We start from the raw sequence: 17482 nt of genomic DNA, 5'->3' as shown, positions 1-17482 counted from the left end.
CCACTCCAAAGAACAAAAGAAGTGACTATTTCTTACGATGGTTACATATACCATTTCTAAACTTTAATCACCAGGGCTTACAACCTTATTTTCCTACAGATAAAATAAGTTACCCTAGGTCCTGCTTTGCCTCCTGAAATTTCCATCTTTCTTACCAGAAAGCAGCATCTGTATAAATCCCCTGCTTTTGACGACTATGACTTCTTTGATAAACTACCCATGTGTGTGGGGAGGGACAGAAAGATGGAGGAAGCAAATGGGGAAATGAGTTTTCCCCTCTTCAGATTAATGTATACGAGGTATACATCTGACACTTCATCAGCACTCCCGGCTGGTGCCCCAGCAGGCGGACACTGGCTGAGCATGTATTCTGCCAGCTACCAGGCTGCTTAGGATGAATTGGCAATGTGCCATTTATCAGAAATGCCCAATGTGTCTGGGAGAAGGAACACAACTACATTTAGCATTGCCAAGGAAAACTAGATACTTCCGGCTAGGAATTAATCTCCTCCTTGAGAAGGTAGTTAGCATTACCTTGAAGCTTGCCTATGGCATTTAAATCACACTAGGCATACATTTACTGAAACTCATACCTCCCCAACCACGGCCTTCATTTATATCTTACTAACATATGACTACCTCTCAGATTGAGGGTCTATACTTTCCCCTCATGTTCTATTGTTGTGTTGAACATAAAACTGTGATATCAAGTGTAATCCTGTCATTTAGACATAAACCACGTTGATTCTGATTTTATCAAGTTCTCCACACTTGAACATATGTGTTGCCTCAACTTTCCTCTTCAAAGAATCAACAAAATACTTAAACCAATGTGACTGCATGACTACTCACAAACAAGTTAAGGAAACTTCCTTGAATATGGGCTGTGATAATTTCTTCATTTTGTCACCGTATTTTGTCAGCAGCTGATACGGAACTTTCAATAGCGTGCCTGTGTACTTTAGTTATGTCTGACCCTCTACAACTCTATGGACTGCAGCCCTCCAGGCTCCTCTGTCCGTGGATTCTCCAGGCAAAAACACTGGAGTGGGTTGCCATGCCCTACTCTAGGGGATCTTCCCAACCCAGGAATCGAACCCATGTCCCTTATGTCTCCTACACTGGCAGGCGCATTCTTTACAACTGAATGGGATTTGGTCCATTACATGGACTTTGAGGCTAATCACGATTATAAGATGCACTGGACAGCAAAACCAAAAATACTTTAGATAGATGGTCTTAATTAGACACCCAAGATAGCATACAGAATCGCATCATCACTCCAGCCTTGCAACTAAAGGAATCTGTCACTTTCCACCAGAGATTATCCATTCCATCAGTATTATTTACTGAATGTCTCCTATATGCACGGTGTTGTGCTAGGAACAGTGAGGAGCAGAACGTCAGATCAGACAGGAATTCTGCCCTCAGGGAACGTGCAGTCTAGCAAGGGGATATTAGGCATAAACACAAAGAACTAAAACAAAGGTGGGCCTTGATAAACGCTGAGGAAGGTAAACTTACAGCTTGAAGATGGGGGCAATGGGGCTTACCGTGGCAAGGAGAGAATGAGAGTGAAGCATGTTCACTGGTGGCTCAGACAGTAAAGAACCCTCCTGCAATGCAGGAGACTTGGTTTCGATCCCAGGGAATGGCTACCCATGCCAGAATTCTTGCCTGGAGAATTCCAAGGACAGAGGAGCCTGTTGGGCTACAGTCTATGGGGTTGCAAAAAGTCAGACATGAATGAGCAACTAACAATGTTCTACTGTACAGTGCACTTCCAGTAATATAAGGCTTATTTTGAAGACAAGAAAAAGGGGGACAGAAAGGAAAAAGAAAAAGGTCTAATAGATATACATTAATACTCCCCCAGCATCATTCTCTATCAAATCTGTTAGGTGTAATCAGCATAATTTAGATATAAGCCAATCCAAGAAACATAGACTAACTTGAATGACTCTGCAAAGGGCACAAAAAAACAGGCAAAGTCATGAAAGTATACTGAGTGACATACTGAAATAAGTGACATGGCAGAGAAACCTGAGCAAATTGCTGCCGAACAATGAGGAAATCAAGGCAGTGCTCTGCCTGGCAGCTCTCCTCCAGCTGCTCCTGCTCATGAAATGCCAGAAGGTGGGGGACAGAAGACATGGTCAAACAGCCTGCAAATGGTTTTCCTTAGACAACAATTAGGAAGCAAGGAAACCTCTGAAGTAAAGATATGATGAGGGTGATATTTTAAACCTTCACTCTCTAGTAGTAAATGGTCAGTCACCATCTGGCTTTGATGCCACATGTGATTTTTACGCTGGCTAATATTTGAGGCTTGCTAGGTGCCAGGTACTATTTTAAGTTTGCTTTTCATGGTATTTTAACATTTTCTCTAGTCTTGCTCCTAAACCCGATAAATACTTGCAGGGTAAATAAGCTGACAAGTGACTCTCTGATAAGAATGCTCTTCTCCTTGGTTTTGTATCTTATTTCCAAATATCTTAGGTCACCTGACATGTGTTTCATCAATCAATCAATCAGTTTCTAGTCTGAGTACATAACTACCAGTATTAGACACATTACTTTGTGGCAGTGTTGTTTTAATTAGAATGATTTGCTTGGCAATAAACATACAGGACTACCTATTTATGTGTAAGAATAATATTGTAGTGGCCCCCAAAGCACTTCTGTTTAAAAAAAAATAAAATCACTGATTGAGAGGAATTTTCTTCTTTCCTCAAAAAGTAAATGCTTACGAAAGTAAAATAAGCTTTTAATAAAATTTCTCAAGAAGGAAAAGTAATTGAACTCGGGGATGGGATGGGGGAAAATGCTAAAACGCATCATTTAACTGAACCTTTAAAAATAAGCCCCCAAATTTTCCTGAGAAGTAAAAGATACATTTTGATTTAAAGACCATAGTCAATTTTGAAGTCATGAAATATCCTCAAAGAAACTTTTCAGGGATAACTATCCAGTATGTTCAGAAGTTTTATGATTCTGAAACTAGAAACAGTGAGTTTCAACGCTGAATTCCAGAGACTGTTTAATAGGTTGTTTCGTCTCACAGTTTGCTGAAGAGCTAATAAAATCTAAGAAACTAAGCAATATGCTTAAACGTATATAGCTACCTAACGACAAAAGCAGGATTAGAGGTTAGACCTAAATCAGATCTCTCTACGTTACTGAACGATTTTCAAATATCTCATGATTTATTATCAATGTATAAAATTATAAGGCACTGACATATCATTTGCATCACCATCAGTAAAAGATATTTCAAAATCTATTCCAATACCATATAACCCCAACACCAATACAAAAGCAACCTGTATAGCCCTCTAGGCTGTGCCAAAGGTTAAAGTTGAAAAGTAATGGGCCCACTGGAAAACAAAATTCTCATAAGCATCATGGTTAAAAATAAAAGTCTATTTTTTTTTTTTTTAAGGCATGTAGGAGTCCATGGGGTCGCTGAGGGTGGGACACAACTGAGCGACTTCACTTTCACTTTTCACTTTCATGCATTGGAGAAGGAAATGGCAACCCACTCCAGTGTTCTTGCCTGGAGAATCCCAGGGACGGGGGAGCCTGGTGGGCTGCCGTCTATGGGGTGGCACAGAGTCGGACACGACTGAAGTGCTTCAGCAGCAGAAGCCCATGCTGCTAACAAATCATAAATATTTATGCCATGTGCCAACGTGTAGGTGTAGAGAGAGTGCTGGAGCTGAAAATAATAACCATTTTCAATGATTCTAGAAGAGAAGGATCCAGGTAAGAATCACCAATGAATATGGAATCCAAAGGAAATTTTTGATAAGAAGAAACATGCTTGGATGGCCTCAAAGTGTCTCCCTGCCAAAGGCTTATTGACTGCAAGAGAAAAGTTCTAACTGTGGAGAAACTGGCCAATGCCTTGTCTGGGTGAAAAAAATTAACATCATAATGATGGGCAAATGGACATATCATCACCTGCCCATGGCATGACCTGAAAGGATACATCATCACCAGTGTCACATTCTGGGATGCAATGCAAAACCCAAAGCTCACTGTAAGAAAACATCAGACATACCCGACACTGTCATACGAGGAACACTCCTTTAAAAAATGGGGTGGGGATGTCACTTAGTCTTCAAAACTCAGCGTCATAAAAGGCAAAGAAACACTGGGGAGAGTTTCCAGATTAAAGGATAATTAAATACAAGACATGACCCCAGACTGGATCCTCTACTGAAGGAGGGAAAATACTATAGAGGACGTTATTGGGCCAATTGATAAAAATGAAATACAGATGGCAGAGCAGATAAAAGACTTCTTTCATGCATAAATTTAATGAAGTTACCTGTCATAACAAAAGGCCATGATATATATAACCTATTCTCAAAGAGTTCAAAACATTATATGCGAGTGTACATGCATATACACAGAGAGAGCAATCAGTACAGCAAATAGGCAAGAGTTAATACTTAAACCCAGGCAAAGGATCAGCTGGTGCTGTATGTATTTGTCTTATTCGTGCAACTTTCCTATAAGTTTGAAATTATTTTCAAATAAGTTTTTTACTTTAAAAAAGCTGAGAACCATTTTCATTTCTTTCGAGGGAAAAGTTGAAACAGAGTTAAGTTTACAAAAATATTCCAACTTAGGTTGAAGGGGAAAATCTGGTAAAAACCAGCACACTGGAAACAAAAAATTTTAGTGTCAAATCTGTGCTTAACATTAAATGTAGATTTAAGTTCAAATCTAGAACAATAAACTCAATAAATTTAGACGTCCCTACGTTGGTGGTGACACGGAGCAAAGCTAACCGACCACAGACAGAGCCCGATGACAACTCACCAGGCTGGCGGTGAGCGAGGGCGCCGACTGGCCCAGGGCCTGGCTGCGCATGCGCACGAGGTTGGACGTCTCCGCAGAGGTGGCCCAGGCTTGCCCCGCAGCCGGGTTTGGAAGGAGATACCTGCCTGTTGGGGATAAAAAGAGGGCAGTGTGAATAGTGGGCAGAATGGCAGTGCTTCTGTAGAAATCCTTATATACCATTTCAGCCGTACATTACAATTATATTGTATAGCAGCTGGAAGCAGATTGTTTCAAGTCGGGAGATTCAGTTTTAAGTTTTGATTCGAAGTTCCCACATAAACCCAGGTAAGTCTCTTCATCTCCAAAATTTGTAGGGCAAGAGGAAGGGTCTTGTTACTATGTTGAGGAGTTGAGGATATATATATAAACACACAAAGCATCCTCAGCATTGTAGAAATGAACATGTGCATTTAGAAATGTACTGTTAAAATAGCTAATATGGAAAGTGATATAGGAATGCACTAGGAAAGTGTCTACGAAGATCATGACCGACAAAAGGAGGAGTTGGAAGTCTTTCAAGGTGAAATGGGGCTGGTGCCCTTTTCTCCCAGCTTCTCTGTCTCTGAAGCTACTGGTGTTCATCCAGCTGTGTCCACAGGGCAGATGATGGTATCCATTTGCATAAAGCTGGACATTAATGTCAGTGTAGGTTCAATGAGCAATTTACATCAACCTTGAACTCATATATATGTGTATGTCTTTAAAAGTCAAACAGCTGAACCAACTCACATTGTATTACTTCTTCAGTACACGGATTAGACTAGTTATCAACACATAAGATACACACCTTTTTGTTAGGATGGGCATGCATAGTCACATAGTAATGAAGCTCAGTAAAAACAGAGACCATGTTTGATATTTTGCGGTAGCACAGTAATTGGTCATAGCAGATACTCATTCAATATTTGTTGAATGATGAAAGAACAAGTGGACACTTCTTTCCCAAAAAACACATGAAGACAATGAAAAGACAGAAACCAAACTGTAGATTTTCCTCTACGGGCTGCATGTATGGGGACTCCAGCTTCATCCCTCCAAGATTCATGAGGACTGTGGCCCGAGTGGCTAGTAACCCTGCAGCAGAAGCAACATTGTGCCTGGTATTCTGCCCAGCAGGTCTGTTCCTTATAAAAGAACCCCCATATCTTTCCTTAGGCATGCACTTCACAAGCGCCCACTGGTTTATAACTATTGATATATAATAACAATTGAAATATGTATTAATATATTGCAATATATTAACTATTGAAATAAATGGAAATATGTTAACATATTAAATGGGCTTCCCAGGTGGTACAGTGGTGAAGAATCCACCTGCCAATGCAGGAGACACAGGAGACACAGGTTCGATCCCTGGGTCAGGAAGATCCTCTGCAGGAGGAAATGGCAACCCACTCCAGTATTCCTGCCTGAAAAATTCCAGGGACAGAGGATCCTGGTGGGCTTCAACCCATGGGTTCGTAGAGTCAGTCACAACTGAGCATGTATGCACATACCATATTAAATATGTGAGAATTCATATTTTATGGCAAGACAAACATTTTTTACATACAAAAATGCTGACTGCCCAATCTGACCCCCCAAACTGATTCCATCACTTATTCACGACCTTCTTCAAGCCTCAGGTTCCTCAGCTGTAAAACCGGGGTAAACTTATAGGGTGGTGCTAAAATCAAAAAAAGAAAACACATCATATAATAAACATTCAATAAACTTAAAAAAATAAGCACAAAGAGCTATGCAACACATGAGGGATGGCTAGGTGAAGAAGAAATAAAATTTTGTTAATCCACTGGAACAAATAATTACATTAGGAAGCATTTACATAATGTTTATTATCCTGTTGTAGGTAAGATTTTAGATGTTATTCCTAGTCTCATCCTAGGAATCAAGGAATGTTACAAATTGGAGGGTCTGATAGCACAACACTTGGAGTATTTTATTCCTGCCTGGACCCCCATTAGTGTTAATAGGGAAAAGAGAACAACAGATGGGTTTAAGGCAGTCATTAGAAGGCATCAACATTGTGCCATAGTTGATAGTGATTACATCAAACTTTATACAAATTTTCTTTCTGATGACTACCAAGAGCCTCTGCAAAGTGTGTTGCTGCTGTATTCATGCATCATTTGCTGCCTACGATTTAAGAAAATTAGCATCTGTCAATGCATTATTCAGCTGCACAGGGTGGAAATTAATGGATAATACCATTCCCACTCTGTTGTAGGAGAGGTGAGCTTGCCTAGCAATCTGGCTGCTCTGTTTGAATGCTGTATCAAGCTTGTTGTTACAACTGGAACTTTGATCAGCTTTGTGTTTTTTGGAAACACATTGCTAAAATTCCAATATGCTTATTAAAACCTTTATTAGGTACTGTCTACTGACATAATACGGAGAAGGCAATGGCACCCCACTCCAGTACTCTTGCCTGAAAAATCCCATGGACGGAGGAGCCTGGTGGGCCGCAGTCCATGGGATCGCTAAGAGTTGGACACGACTGAGCAACTTCATTTTCACTTTTCACTTCCCTGCATTGGAGAAGGAAATGGCAACCCACTCCAGTGTTCTTGCCTGGAGAATCCCAGGGACGGGGGATCCCCCGTCCCTGGGAAGCCTGGTGGCTGCCATCTATGGGGTCACAGAGAGTCAGACACGACTGAAGCGACTTAGCAGCAGCAGTAGCAGCAACTGACATAACTAGAAATTTAGAGGCAATAAAGACAGGTCCATATTAAAGCTGAAATCTGTGGGTCAGAGTGAAACAAGAATTTGTCCAGCTTCAACCACAGAGGTACGGGTTATTGGAATGGAGTTTTTATACTGATTATTGTCACTGTTCTGGTCACAGGGTCTTTACTCAACAGAGTAGAAAGATCTGCAAACTTTTAAGGTTATGTACAAAAATAAGTACATTACTAAGGCTCAGATTGTACCTTGGTTCTATCTAGGTTACATATGGTCTTTTTCCTGGCATGAGTTTTCCTTTGTTTTCATCCTGAATTTAAAAAAAAAAAAAAAAAAAAAACAAGAAGCAAGACCTCCATAAACACACGTCCTCAAACATGAGATGCATGCTTTCAAAGATGTATGCTTGAAGTATCCCTCTGAAGTAGGAAAATATCAGGTCAGCAACAAATTCAGCAGAACAGCTATATAAAGAATTAAATATAGCCTCTGGAAACCTACTTTGGCATCAGAGAATAATGGTACCTGCCTAGATTTAAAAGCCTCAAGTAAGTTCCGTATCACCTGAAATGCAATACAGATTTAGCAGTCAGGCTATGGTCTTACATTTTGGGTTACTTCTCTTGACTACAAATAGGACAGTAAAGGGAAAATAGACCTAGGAACTCTATATAACAAAGCAGTCTTGAGAAATGGCTTCTGGTGCTCAGTTATATATAAGAATGCTGGCAAAGTTTGACCATCCCTCTAAGGTAGCCACCAGGAAGAAAGGGAAGCTAGGGTGGCCCGTGTGTTGCTCTCAAGGGTTTTGGTGAGGGGCAGGGGAGCCACAGAAGGGAGGAATGGAGAATGGGGCGAGCATTACAGAGGAAAGAGCTGGGACAAAAAGAAGAGTGGGCAGCTGGCACGGTGCTGGTGCCACAAGCATGCAGATGGGGCCACAGGCTCCCATCTCTCATCCATCAGCTTTCTTTTTTGGGCTGTCAGCAGGCTCTGCTGTCACCAGCATCTACAGAAGCTCCACAGCAGTCCCCAGAAAGTTCACATCTACCACTTCACCCCCGGCTGCCTACTGAGACCTCCCTTGCTAATTCCACTTTGGGGTATATACACACAAAAAGTGAACGGAAGGACTCAAAACAGAAGTTTGTATCATTCACACTAGCCCAAAGGTGAAAACAACCCTAATGTCTATGGATGGATGGATGGATGGATGACCAAATGTAGCATATACAAACAATGGATTATGATTTAGCCTTTGAAAGGAGAGAAACTGACACATTCTACAACATGGAGGAAGCTTAAACCATGCTAAGTAAAATAGGCCAGATACAAAAGAACACATATTGTAACATATCATATGATTCCACTTATTTGAGGTCCCTGGAATAGTCAAATTCATTGCAAAGTCACTTCAGTCGTGTCCAACTCTGTGCGACCCCATAGACAGCAGGGATTCTCCAGGAAAGAACACTGGAGTGGGTTGCCATTTCCTTCTCCAATGCATGAAAGTGAAAAGTGAAAGTGAAGTCGCTCAGTTGTGTCCGACTCTTATCGACCCCATGGACTGCAGCCTACCAGGCTGCCTCCATCCATGGGATTTTCCAGGCAAGAGTACTTGGAGTGGGGTGCCATTGCCCTCTCCGCAAATTCATTGAGATACACAGTTTAACAGTGGTTACTGGAGGGCTGGGGGAGGGGTGCGGCAGGGAATGAAGCAATATTGTTTAATGAGTACAGAGTTTCAATTTGATGAAAAATTTCTGGAGATGGATAGTGGTGATTGTTGCACAACAATACGAAAGTACTTAATAATGCCACTGAATTGTATACTTAATGTACTATAAAGTACGAAAGGTTAAAATAGCAAGTTTTGTTACATATATTTCCATACACATATACATACACACCCTCCCTTGCCTAGATAAAACTATCATACCATATACAGGAAAAAATGAGGGCATCCTTTTGTTGTCCAAAAGAAGGTATCTACTGTGAACTCCATCAGGACCTGCTTTCACAAATTATACTCAAATTATACTTAAGCCCTCCAAATCATTTACTAGTCAGAGGAACTGAGTTTTTCAAGACCTCTCCAAACTTTCAAAACGGAGAGAGCTTAAAGAGCGTGCTAAGACACCGATAGTACCTGGACAGAGTCCGAGAGTCAGCAGCCATCGCCCTACAGCGCACTCCATCATCATCAGGATATTCCTCTTTCATGCCCCATTGCTCAGCCCTAAACATCGGTTCCCGCATCATAGTGGCTGTTGTGCTCACAGGCAATTACAGGCTCCCTTTATTCATCTTCAGCTGGGCTGCTGCAACACAGAGACACGGTCTCTTTCATCTTCCCTCTCACATGGGTGACTGACTTCCAATTTCTTGTCCCCACTGCAAAAGAATAACTATACCTAGACAGCACTGACAATGCTGCTAAATCATTCTTCTTAATGGCATAAATAAATATAATTTGAGAAACCAACAGACTTGTGACCAGGGAGGGCTGAAGTTCACTGACTCCTATATTGAGCTGCTATTCTAGCCTTAAAAAAAGAAAAAAAAAAAAAGTGTGTGTTGACTCACACAAGAAAAGTCTAAAGCATAGGCATGACCCCAAGTCCTTGAAGACATCACTGCCTACTAGCCAGGGATATCCACTGACAGGAACTGAAAGCCAAATGAAGAGAGAACACATACTTTTGGGGGGGCTGGTTGTCACAGCACCGTGATGCCAATGGGGTATCAAGGTCTGATTCAAATTAATCTCCCAATGCAGCAGTCAACTCCTGTTTTGCTACTAAGACTCAACCCCACCAGAGATGCCCAATTTCACTTCTTAGAATATTATCAGCAGCATTCTGTATTAAACACGAAATGCAAGGCAGAATTACTAACCACATGGGCCTGATGAGGTGACAAGGTGCATGTATGCTAAGTTGCTTCACTCATGTCTGACTCTTTGTGATGCTATGGACTGTAGCCTGCCAGGTTCCTCTGTCCCTGGGATTCTCCAGGCAAGAATACTGGAGTAGATGAGCCATGCCCTGCTCCAGGGGATCTTCCTGACCCAGGGACAGAACCTGTGTCCTCCACATCTCCTGCATTGGCAGGCAGGTTCTTTACCGCTAGCACCACCTGGGAAACCTGACAAAGTTAGGGGGACACTTCAAAAGGAAGCTTGCAGCAAGCAGAGCAAGTAGAGATGCAAACGGATAGAGCAAGCCCAGACTGACTGGGTCCATGACAAATATGTCAAGGCGTCTCTACAGCCTAATTCCATACCCTGAGAGAGCTAGGGACCGCAGAAAAATACCAGAACAACACACATCTATGGAAATCCAAGCCCCTGGACAAACCACAAGGCTATGGAGCAGCAACTCAAGCTGCCACTGCCACTGCCGACTGCAGTTTTTAATCAAAAGTAACTTTGGAAAATGTGTCGAGATGACTCAACAATACAGTGGTCTTTTCACCCCCAGTCACAGAGAGATCCCCTGTTACCCTTGCCATTGAATGGCAAAAGGGCAAAAATGCCAACACGTGGTCTATTTTTAAGTGGAAACAATTCAGATCTACACTTAAAGAGAAATATATTTGGTCCCTTTTCTTTTCCCCTAACTTGTTCTGAAAGAAGAAATATTTCTTCTCATCTAGTGAGATTACCAAATTCTAATAAGGGAAGCTATCTGGATCATGTGAGTTAATACACGAAACAGAGCTTAGTAAGCTTTGGTGTTCCTATTGTTTTTAGTACTTGACTGCTGCCTTTTGATGGACCTGCTGCTAAGTCGCTTCTGTCGTTTCCAACTCTGTGCAACCCCAGAGACGGCAGCCCACCAGGCTCCCCAGTCCCTGGGATTCTCCAGGGAAGAACACTGGAGTGGGTTGCCATTTCCTTCTCCAATGCATGAAAGTGAAAAGTGAAAGTGAAGCTGCTCAGTCGTGCCGACTCTTAGTGACCCCATGGACTGCAGCCCACCAGGCTCCTCCATCCATGGGATTTTCCAGGCAAGAGTACTGGAGTGGGGTGCCATTGCCTTCTCCGTTTGATGGACCAACACCCAGCAAATTCTCCCATTCTGCAATGACAACCAGCCCTCACCAGCGACTCCTTGCACCTTTCACGGGGTGATCGTCTGGATATAAAATTGCTATCAAAAAATACATAATGGTTTGACTCTAAGCTCTAGCTGTACAGACCAAAGGCTAACGTGACAACTTAAAATTGATTTTAAAGGAAGTATTAAATAGAGCTACCCTAATGAGAACATGGCAATACGAATCTGACATCAAGCAGCGTTGCCTGCAGTGTCGGTGTGAGTGAGGACACCCGGGAGCCGCGAGGGGATGGTGTCTAAGTGACGCCGGGCACAGGTCAGAGTGAACATCTGCAATCTAGCCTCCCTCCATCCTCGTATTGAAATATAATTCAGCAGAATGAATTGCTAGACATGTCTAAACCTCCTGGGAAATGACAGATATTGATGAATGCTGTTGGGAAGATATATGGAAGGAAACGGCAAATAAATAGAACCATTTTTTCTCAGAGTCATTTTGCGGATATGTGGAGCAGCTGTTAAACTACTTGTCAGCTCCCGGTGCTCTCTTCGTCTTTCTTCTTCCTCACCCTCCTCTGCATTCTCTACACCTTTCTAAACCCTCCTGGAGGACCAGCATCTTTTTAAAATAATAATCAAAGTCATAAGAGCCATCTCCTCCTCCCCTGTCATACTCTGGCTTCTCAACCAGTTAGTCCAACCCTTTCCAAAATTTCATTCCATTCGAACATGTTGGCTGCCTGCTCTGGATCCTGGAAAGACAACTGACCCTTGAACAACACAGGCTGGAACGGCACAGTTCCACTTACTTGTGGATTTTTTTCAGTGGTCAACATTGCAGTTCTGCCCAAACTGTGAAGGGTTCAATCTGCAGATATGGAACCATGGCTGGAGGGAACCGTAGTTAGAGATGGTTGGCTTTAAGTTGCATGAGGCTTTTTGACTTCGCAGAGGGTAGGCATGCTCAACCGCTTCATTGTTTGAGGGTCAACTGTACTTTCAATTTTTAAACTCATGAAATGAAATGGCTGAATTCAAATCCACTAGCCTTTGGCCCCAGCCGTAAAGCTAAAATCTAAAATTCAAAGCCTGACTACTGCCACGCAGTAGCTGCGTGACCTTGTTAACTTCTTAAGCCTCAAGTTGCCATAAATGCTCTTTAAAATGGACATGACTGACCAACATCTTGGGGTGACTGTGAGGACACAGAATGTAAATTGAGAGCCTGTCATACCATCTGGCAAACAGAAGGCCCACAATAAACAATGGCTTATTACCCTCTCTACTTTCCGTTGCTAAACAACTCTTCCTGCGAAGGGCACTCCTCCTCAGTGTCATCCTCAAACTGGATCAAAAACTCTCCAGCTCAAGGCCCTTTGGGATACATGGCTCTTATTTCATTCACCAAGTGAGCTCAAGAGCACAGAGCTGGAAACCAGTCAGGCAGGGATTTGCACCCTGGTTTCACCATTTATTCGCTGGAAACCCTTGATGAATGACTTTCCCTCTCTGAGCTTCCCTGTCCATCCCCTCAGGTGGGGATGATTGTAGGTAACACGTGTCAAGTGCCCAGTGCGGTGTTGAGCACACACACGGTGTATTCAGTGCTGGCTAGGGTCCCCTCCAAGATGCTTTACCCATTTTGGTATTATTGGCATTGAATCCACAACCGGGGCACTTCTCGCCTTACCTTCCCCCATCAGCCACCTGCTTCTATGGGGCTGCCTGTGTATAGAATGCCCTTTATTTCTGTACACAATATGCTTTCCTCCACTGGAAACTCAGTGTCAGCTGGAAACATATCTCATCTGTCTTTGTAGTCCCACTTGCACCTAGTACACAGAACCTACTAAACTTTTTACAGAATCACATACTTATGTCTGTGCATATTAACTCTCCATTCTGTCTCTCATTTATATTTCTCCCAAGGTTCAGATTTTTCCATCTTTGTTTAAATCCCTATTGCCTCAAATAGGAAAAGACCCTGATGCCGGGAAAGACTGAAGGCAGGAAGAGAAGGGGACGATAGAGGATGGCATCACCAATTCGATGGACATGAGTTTGGGCAAACTCCAGGAGACGGTGAAGGACAGGGAAGCCTGCAGTCTATGGGGTTGCAAAGAAGCGGGCGCGACTGAACAACATTGCCTCAAATATTCAAATATGGTTCAGCTGTTTGTTTTGTAACCATAACAATAGTGAAAAGGCTCAGCAGCATTAAAACGATACAAAAACATCGTGTCACTTCTCCTGGCTTTGATATTCTCTTCTAAAACCCTTCTCCAAAAGGATCTGACACCACCACAAAATACTGTCTATTTCCAAAGCAAACTGATGAACCTGAGTACACATGAGAACAGTTTGTAGTCAGTAACTTACTTTTTGGAGAAATTACGAATCCTACTCAGTAACATTCCTTTGCATGCTAGGATGCTTTGATTGACGCACCCAAATGTCACTGGCATCCTGAGATGGTAAACATTCTGACAACTGCCCTACATCTAAACAGTTATGACAGAGGCCAAGGAGGAATTGGGGATCGAGAGCTTTCCAAGAGAAACAAAAAGAACAAAGGCAGCCACAGAGAGAAAATAAACTCCATATGACAATCTAAGCAAAAACTTCCAGACACGTCCAAATTTCATAACAAGTTCTATATTTTTATAAGGAAACATTTATATTCAATCTAATTCACTCACCAGTGGATTTCCAAATATATTTCTTTGGAACAGTGTCTAGTTTTATGTTGGCTTTTCTTCCAAACAGAATTCAAATTCCTCCTCCTGAATGTCTATGTATGCTTCCTAAAGAATATACTATTCTTGTCTTAAGAAATCTTTGTTGATAATGGTTAATGAATAAACAGAAAATCTAAGACACAGCTGTAAAATTTCCCCCCAAATACTGCATAGTAGATCTCGGCCAGCACTTTCAAATGACAATTTATTAAAATGCCCTGTTTCTGGGATGGGCGATCTCAATCAAGGACTAATCAGTCTTCCCCAACCTTTTTGGCACCAGGGACTGGTTTCGAGGAAGACAGCTTTTCCACAGACTGCTGTGAGGTTGGGGAGATGGTTTCGAGATGATTCAAGTGCATTATATTTGCTGTGTACTTCATTTCTACTATTATCACACCAGATCTACCTCAGATCATCAGGATTTAGATCCTGGAGGTTGGGGACCCCTGGACTCTGTAACCCCTACTAGGAAAGTGAATGTCTATTCTACCTGGTTTAAAAGCGATAGGATTCAGGAAACACGGTTATCCAAACTATAGCCCTGCACCCTGAATTAAATTCTAACAAAGTCACTTAAGTGCCTTGCGAAATATGGCATTGCCCTTGTTTTTAAGAAGAAAGAAATTTAAGCCAGGATTAGCCTCATGAATGCTTCAAGCACTGCTTGGAAATTAATGAGCAGTGTAGGGTTGGAATTCAGGCTTTATATTTCTAGTCAATTATTTAGCCCCTGACCTTTGAAAGTTCAGGTGACATTACGAACTTCAGGCAAATTCAGCCCTGAATTCCAGGGTCAGTGCTTCATGTCTTAAAGTAACAGTATCACTAGGCTATTTAACATTCCTTTTTAGGGAATTCAGTCATGCTTATGAGGAAATCTGTGCTCTGGGGCTCAGGTAGCCATTTGGTTGTTCCAATCATCCTCCAAATTGTCATCTCTCAAGACTGAGAGCCTGATCATTTTCTTCCAGTCATTCATTAAATGCATTTAACTTCCTGCTGTTTGAGTTCACAGAGAACACTGTGCCTGCTGAAAGATTGGCAGTGAGCATATACACACAGACTTTCACACACTGACACCTCAGATCTACCTATGGTTGTCTACAAAGCTGGTCCTGTCTCCAAGTGACCTGTCTCCAAATAAAGGAAGGGAAGTGGGGCATGAGAAAGGATAGAGTACTAATGTCTGTGTGTAAGGCCCCAGGCTCTTGCCCCTTCTACCATGCATGTACCTATGAGACAACATCTCTCATAAAAGCCTCAGAACAGACCCTTGCTGTAGTTACTGATAGAGTTACCAGATTTTAGAAAAATATAGGATGCCTAAATAAACTGGAATTCAAATAAATCTGAATATGCATACTCCAAATGTTACACTGGCCACCTCTGTGCTAAAAATATTATTCCTTGTCTCTCTGAAATTAAAATTTAACTGAATGTCATGTATTTTATCTGGTGACCCTATTTCCTGAGCACTTAGGATTGGCAATGGCTTTTTGGCAGGAGGCTTTTTATGAGGGTACAGGAAAAGGCATCTATTAAGTAGTAAAAGGGACGATAGGTACACAAATAAAAGAAAATTAAAAGTGATCCATCCTGGAAGAAAAGAACAATGTGAGATGGTAACAGAAAAGATAGAGTGAGAGTGTAGCTGTGAAAGTGATGTGAAGGGGTTTGAAATGGAATGTGAATGTAACAAAGAATTGTGAGCTTCATCTCCCTGTTTTGTACACTGGAGATGGGGGTCTCATTGCTCCGGGTCTGTGCATGTATCACCTACCATTATTTTTCCATTATTTATACATACCTGTGCAGACAAAAGCTAGCAAAATGGAGTGAAAACAAAACAATAAAAATACTTTGCACTGAGATTTCTGGCAACCAAAACAGAAAGAGAAGCACAGTAAGAAACCCAACTCTCACTACTCAGCAAAAGAAATAATTCAAATTTATCAGACCAAGTTAACCCCCTTTTCCTTGTTCTGAGCTTAGAGCAATTTGTTTCTGAGGTTTTAATAAAAGGGCAATGGCATACGTAATTCTCAATGTTGTCTAGAGTACTTTAGGGCAAAATTGCAGGTGCATCTTACATCATGTAGCACTAAATAAAAACTAAGGATGCGATGCTGTGTGTACATGTGTGCATGCGAACGCCTAAGTCTCCTTTACAGGGACTTGTAAACTGGGAGTTAAGGGACCTTAAACAAATTCTTTTTCAAGCCTAATTTGGTGCAGTGGTAAGGACTCCACCTGTGTTCTTATTCAGAAAAAGAGAAACAGACTTTTAAATGGTACTGTTTTCTCTTTTCAAAAGTTTTACCCCCCAGGGATCAAGTCAGCAAGGAGTTAAAGAACAAGGAGGCTTACTTTCAGCTGTCCCTTCAGGCCTTGGTGGGATGCAGGGGCCTGAGACAGTACTGTCAAAAACCAGAGAAATGATCTTGCTAGGCAGACACAAGAAAATAAATTTAGCCCTGACAATATGCATTGATTAAGTCCTTGAATGACAACAGAACATGACAATGACAAATGCAGGCTACCACCACCAGGGTCATTAATACATCAGAAACACTAATTTTTATCAATCTTTAAACATCCCGGTTGGTGGCATTTGCATTTCTTTGCCTACTCTTGTTCCTGTGGAGATGACAAAAAGTCAGCTTCATTTTCAGTTTCCATCCAGGAAGTTAAAAATAAGTCTACATTCTTGATCTTTGATTAGCCCATGAAAATGAGTTTTAAATAGGAGATGGATGGCCTGGTGTGCTCGGTCTTAGAGGACAGAACATAACTGCCATCCAGGGAAGGAGGCGGGCTTCCCCGCTCAACAGTGGAGCCAGGATATAAGTGTGAAGTGAGAAAATGAAGCAAACCAGTGTCTGCAAAGACTCCCACTACTCCTCATCTTGCGAGTTAAAGGCATTTACTACTTAAACTCCAAGGGACCTTGAAAGTATCTGGTTCAATGTGCTTATTTTACAAAGAAGACTGAGAACCAGAAATGAAGCCACAGCTACTGAGCAGTTGACATGGGACAAGAATCTAAGCCTCAGACACCCATTTCAGGCCCTTCTCATCACACCTTGAAAAATCAGCACAGATGTTGAGACACTCCCCAGCCAGACAAGTCACTTGCTTCCCCGT

General features: G+C 41.9%; 1 protein-coding gene across 1 annotated transcript in view; it reads right to left on the bottom strand.

Moving 5' to 3' along the window:
• Positions 1-17482, bottom strand: part of MAST4 (microtubule associated serine/threonine kinase family member 4) — a 617121-nt gene that overhangs the window by 407383 nt on the left and 192256 nt on the right. Inside the window, 1 exon segment of the mRNA XM_070357543.1 lies at positions 4831-4955. Coding sequence (XP_070213644.1) covers positions 4831-4955 — 125 coding nt within the window.

This window comes from Bos mutus, chromosome 20, assembly GCF_027580195.1.
Source record: "Bos mutus isolate GX-2022 chromosome 20, NWIPB_WYAK_1.1, whole genome shotgun sequence".
Taxonomy (NCBI): domain Eukaryota; kingdom Metazoa; phylum Chordata; class Mammalia; order Artiodactyla; family Bovidae; genus Bos; species Bos mutus.
This window is presented reverse-complemented; position numbering and strand designations above follow the sequence as displayed.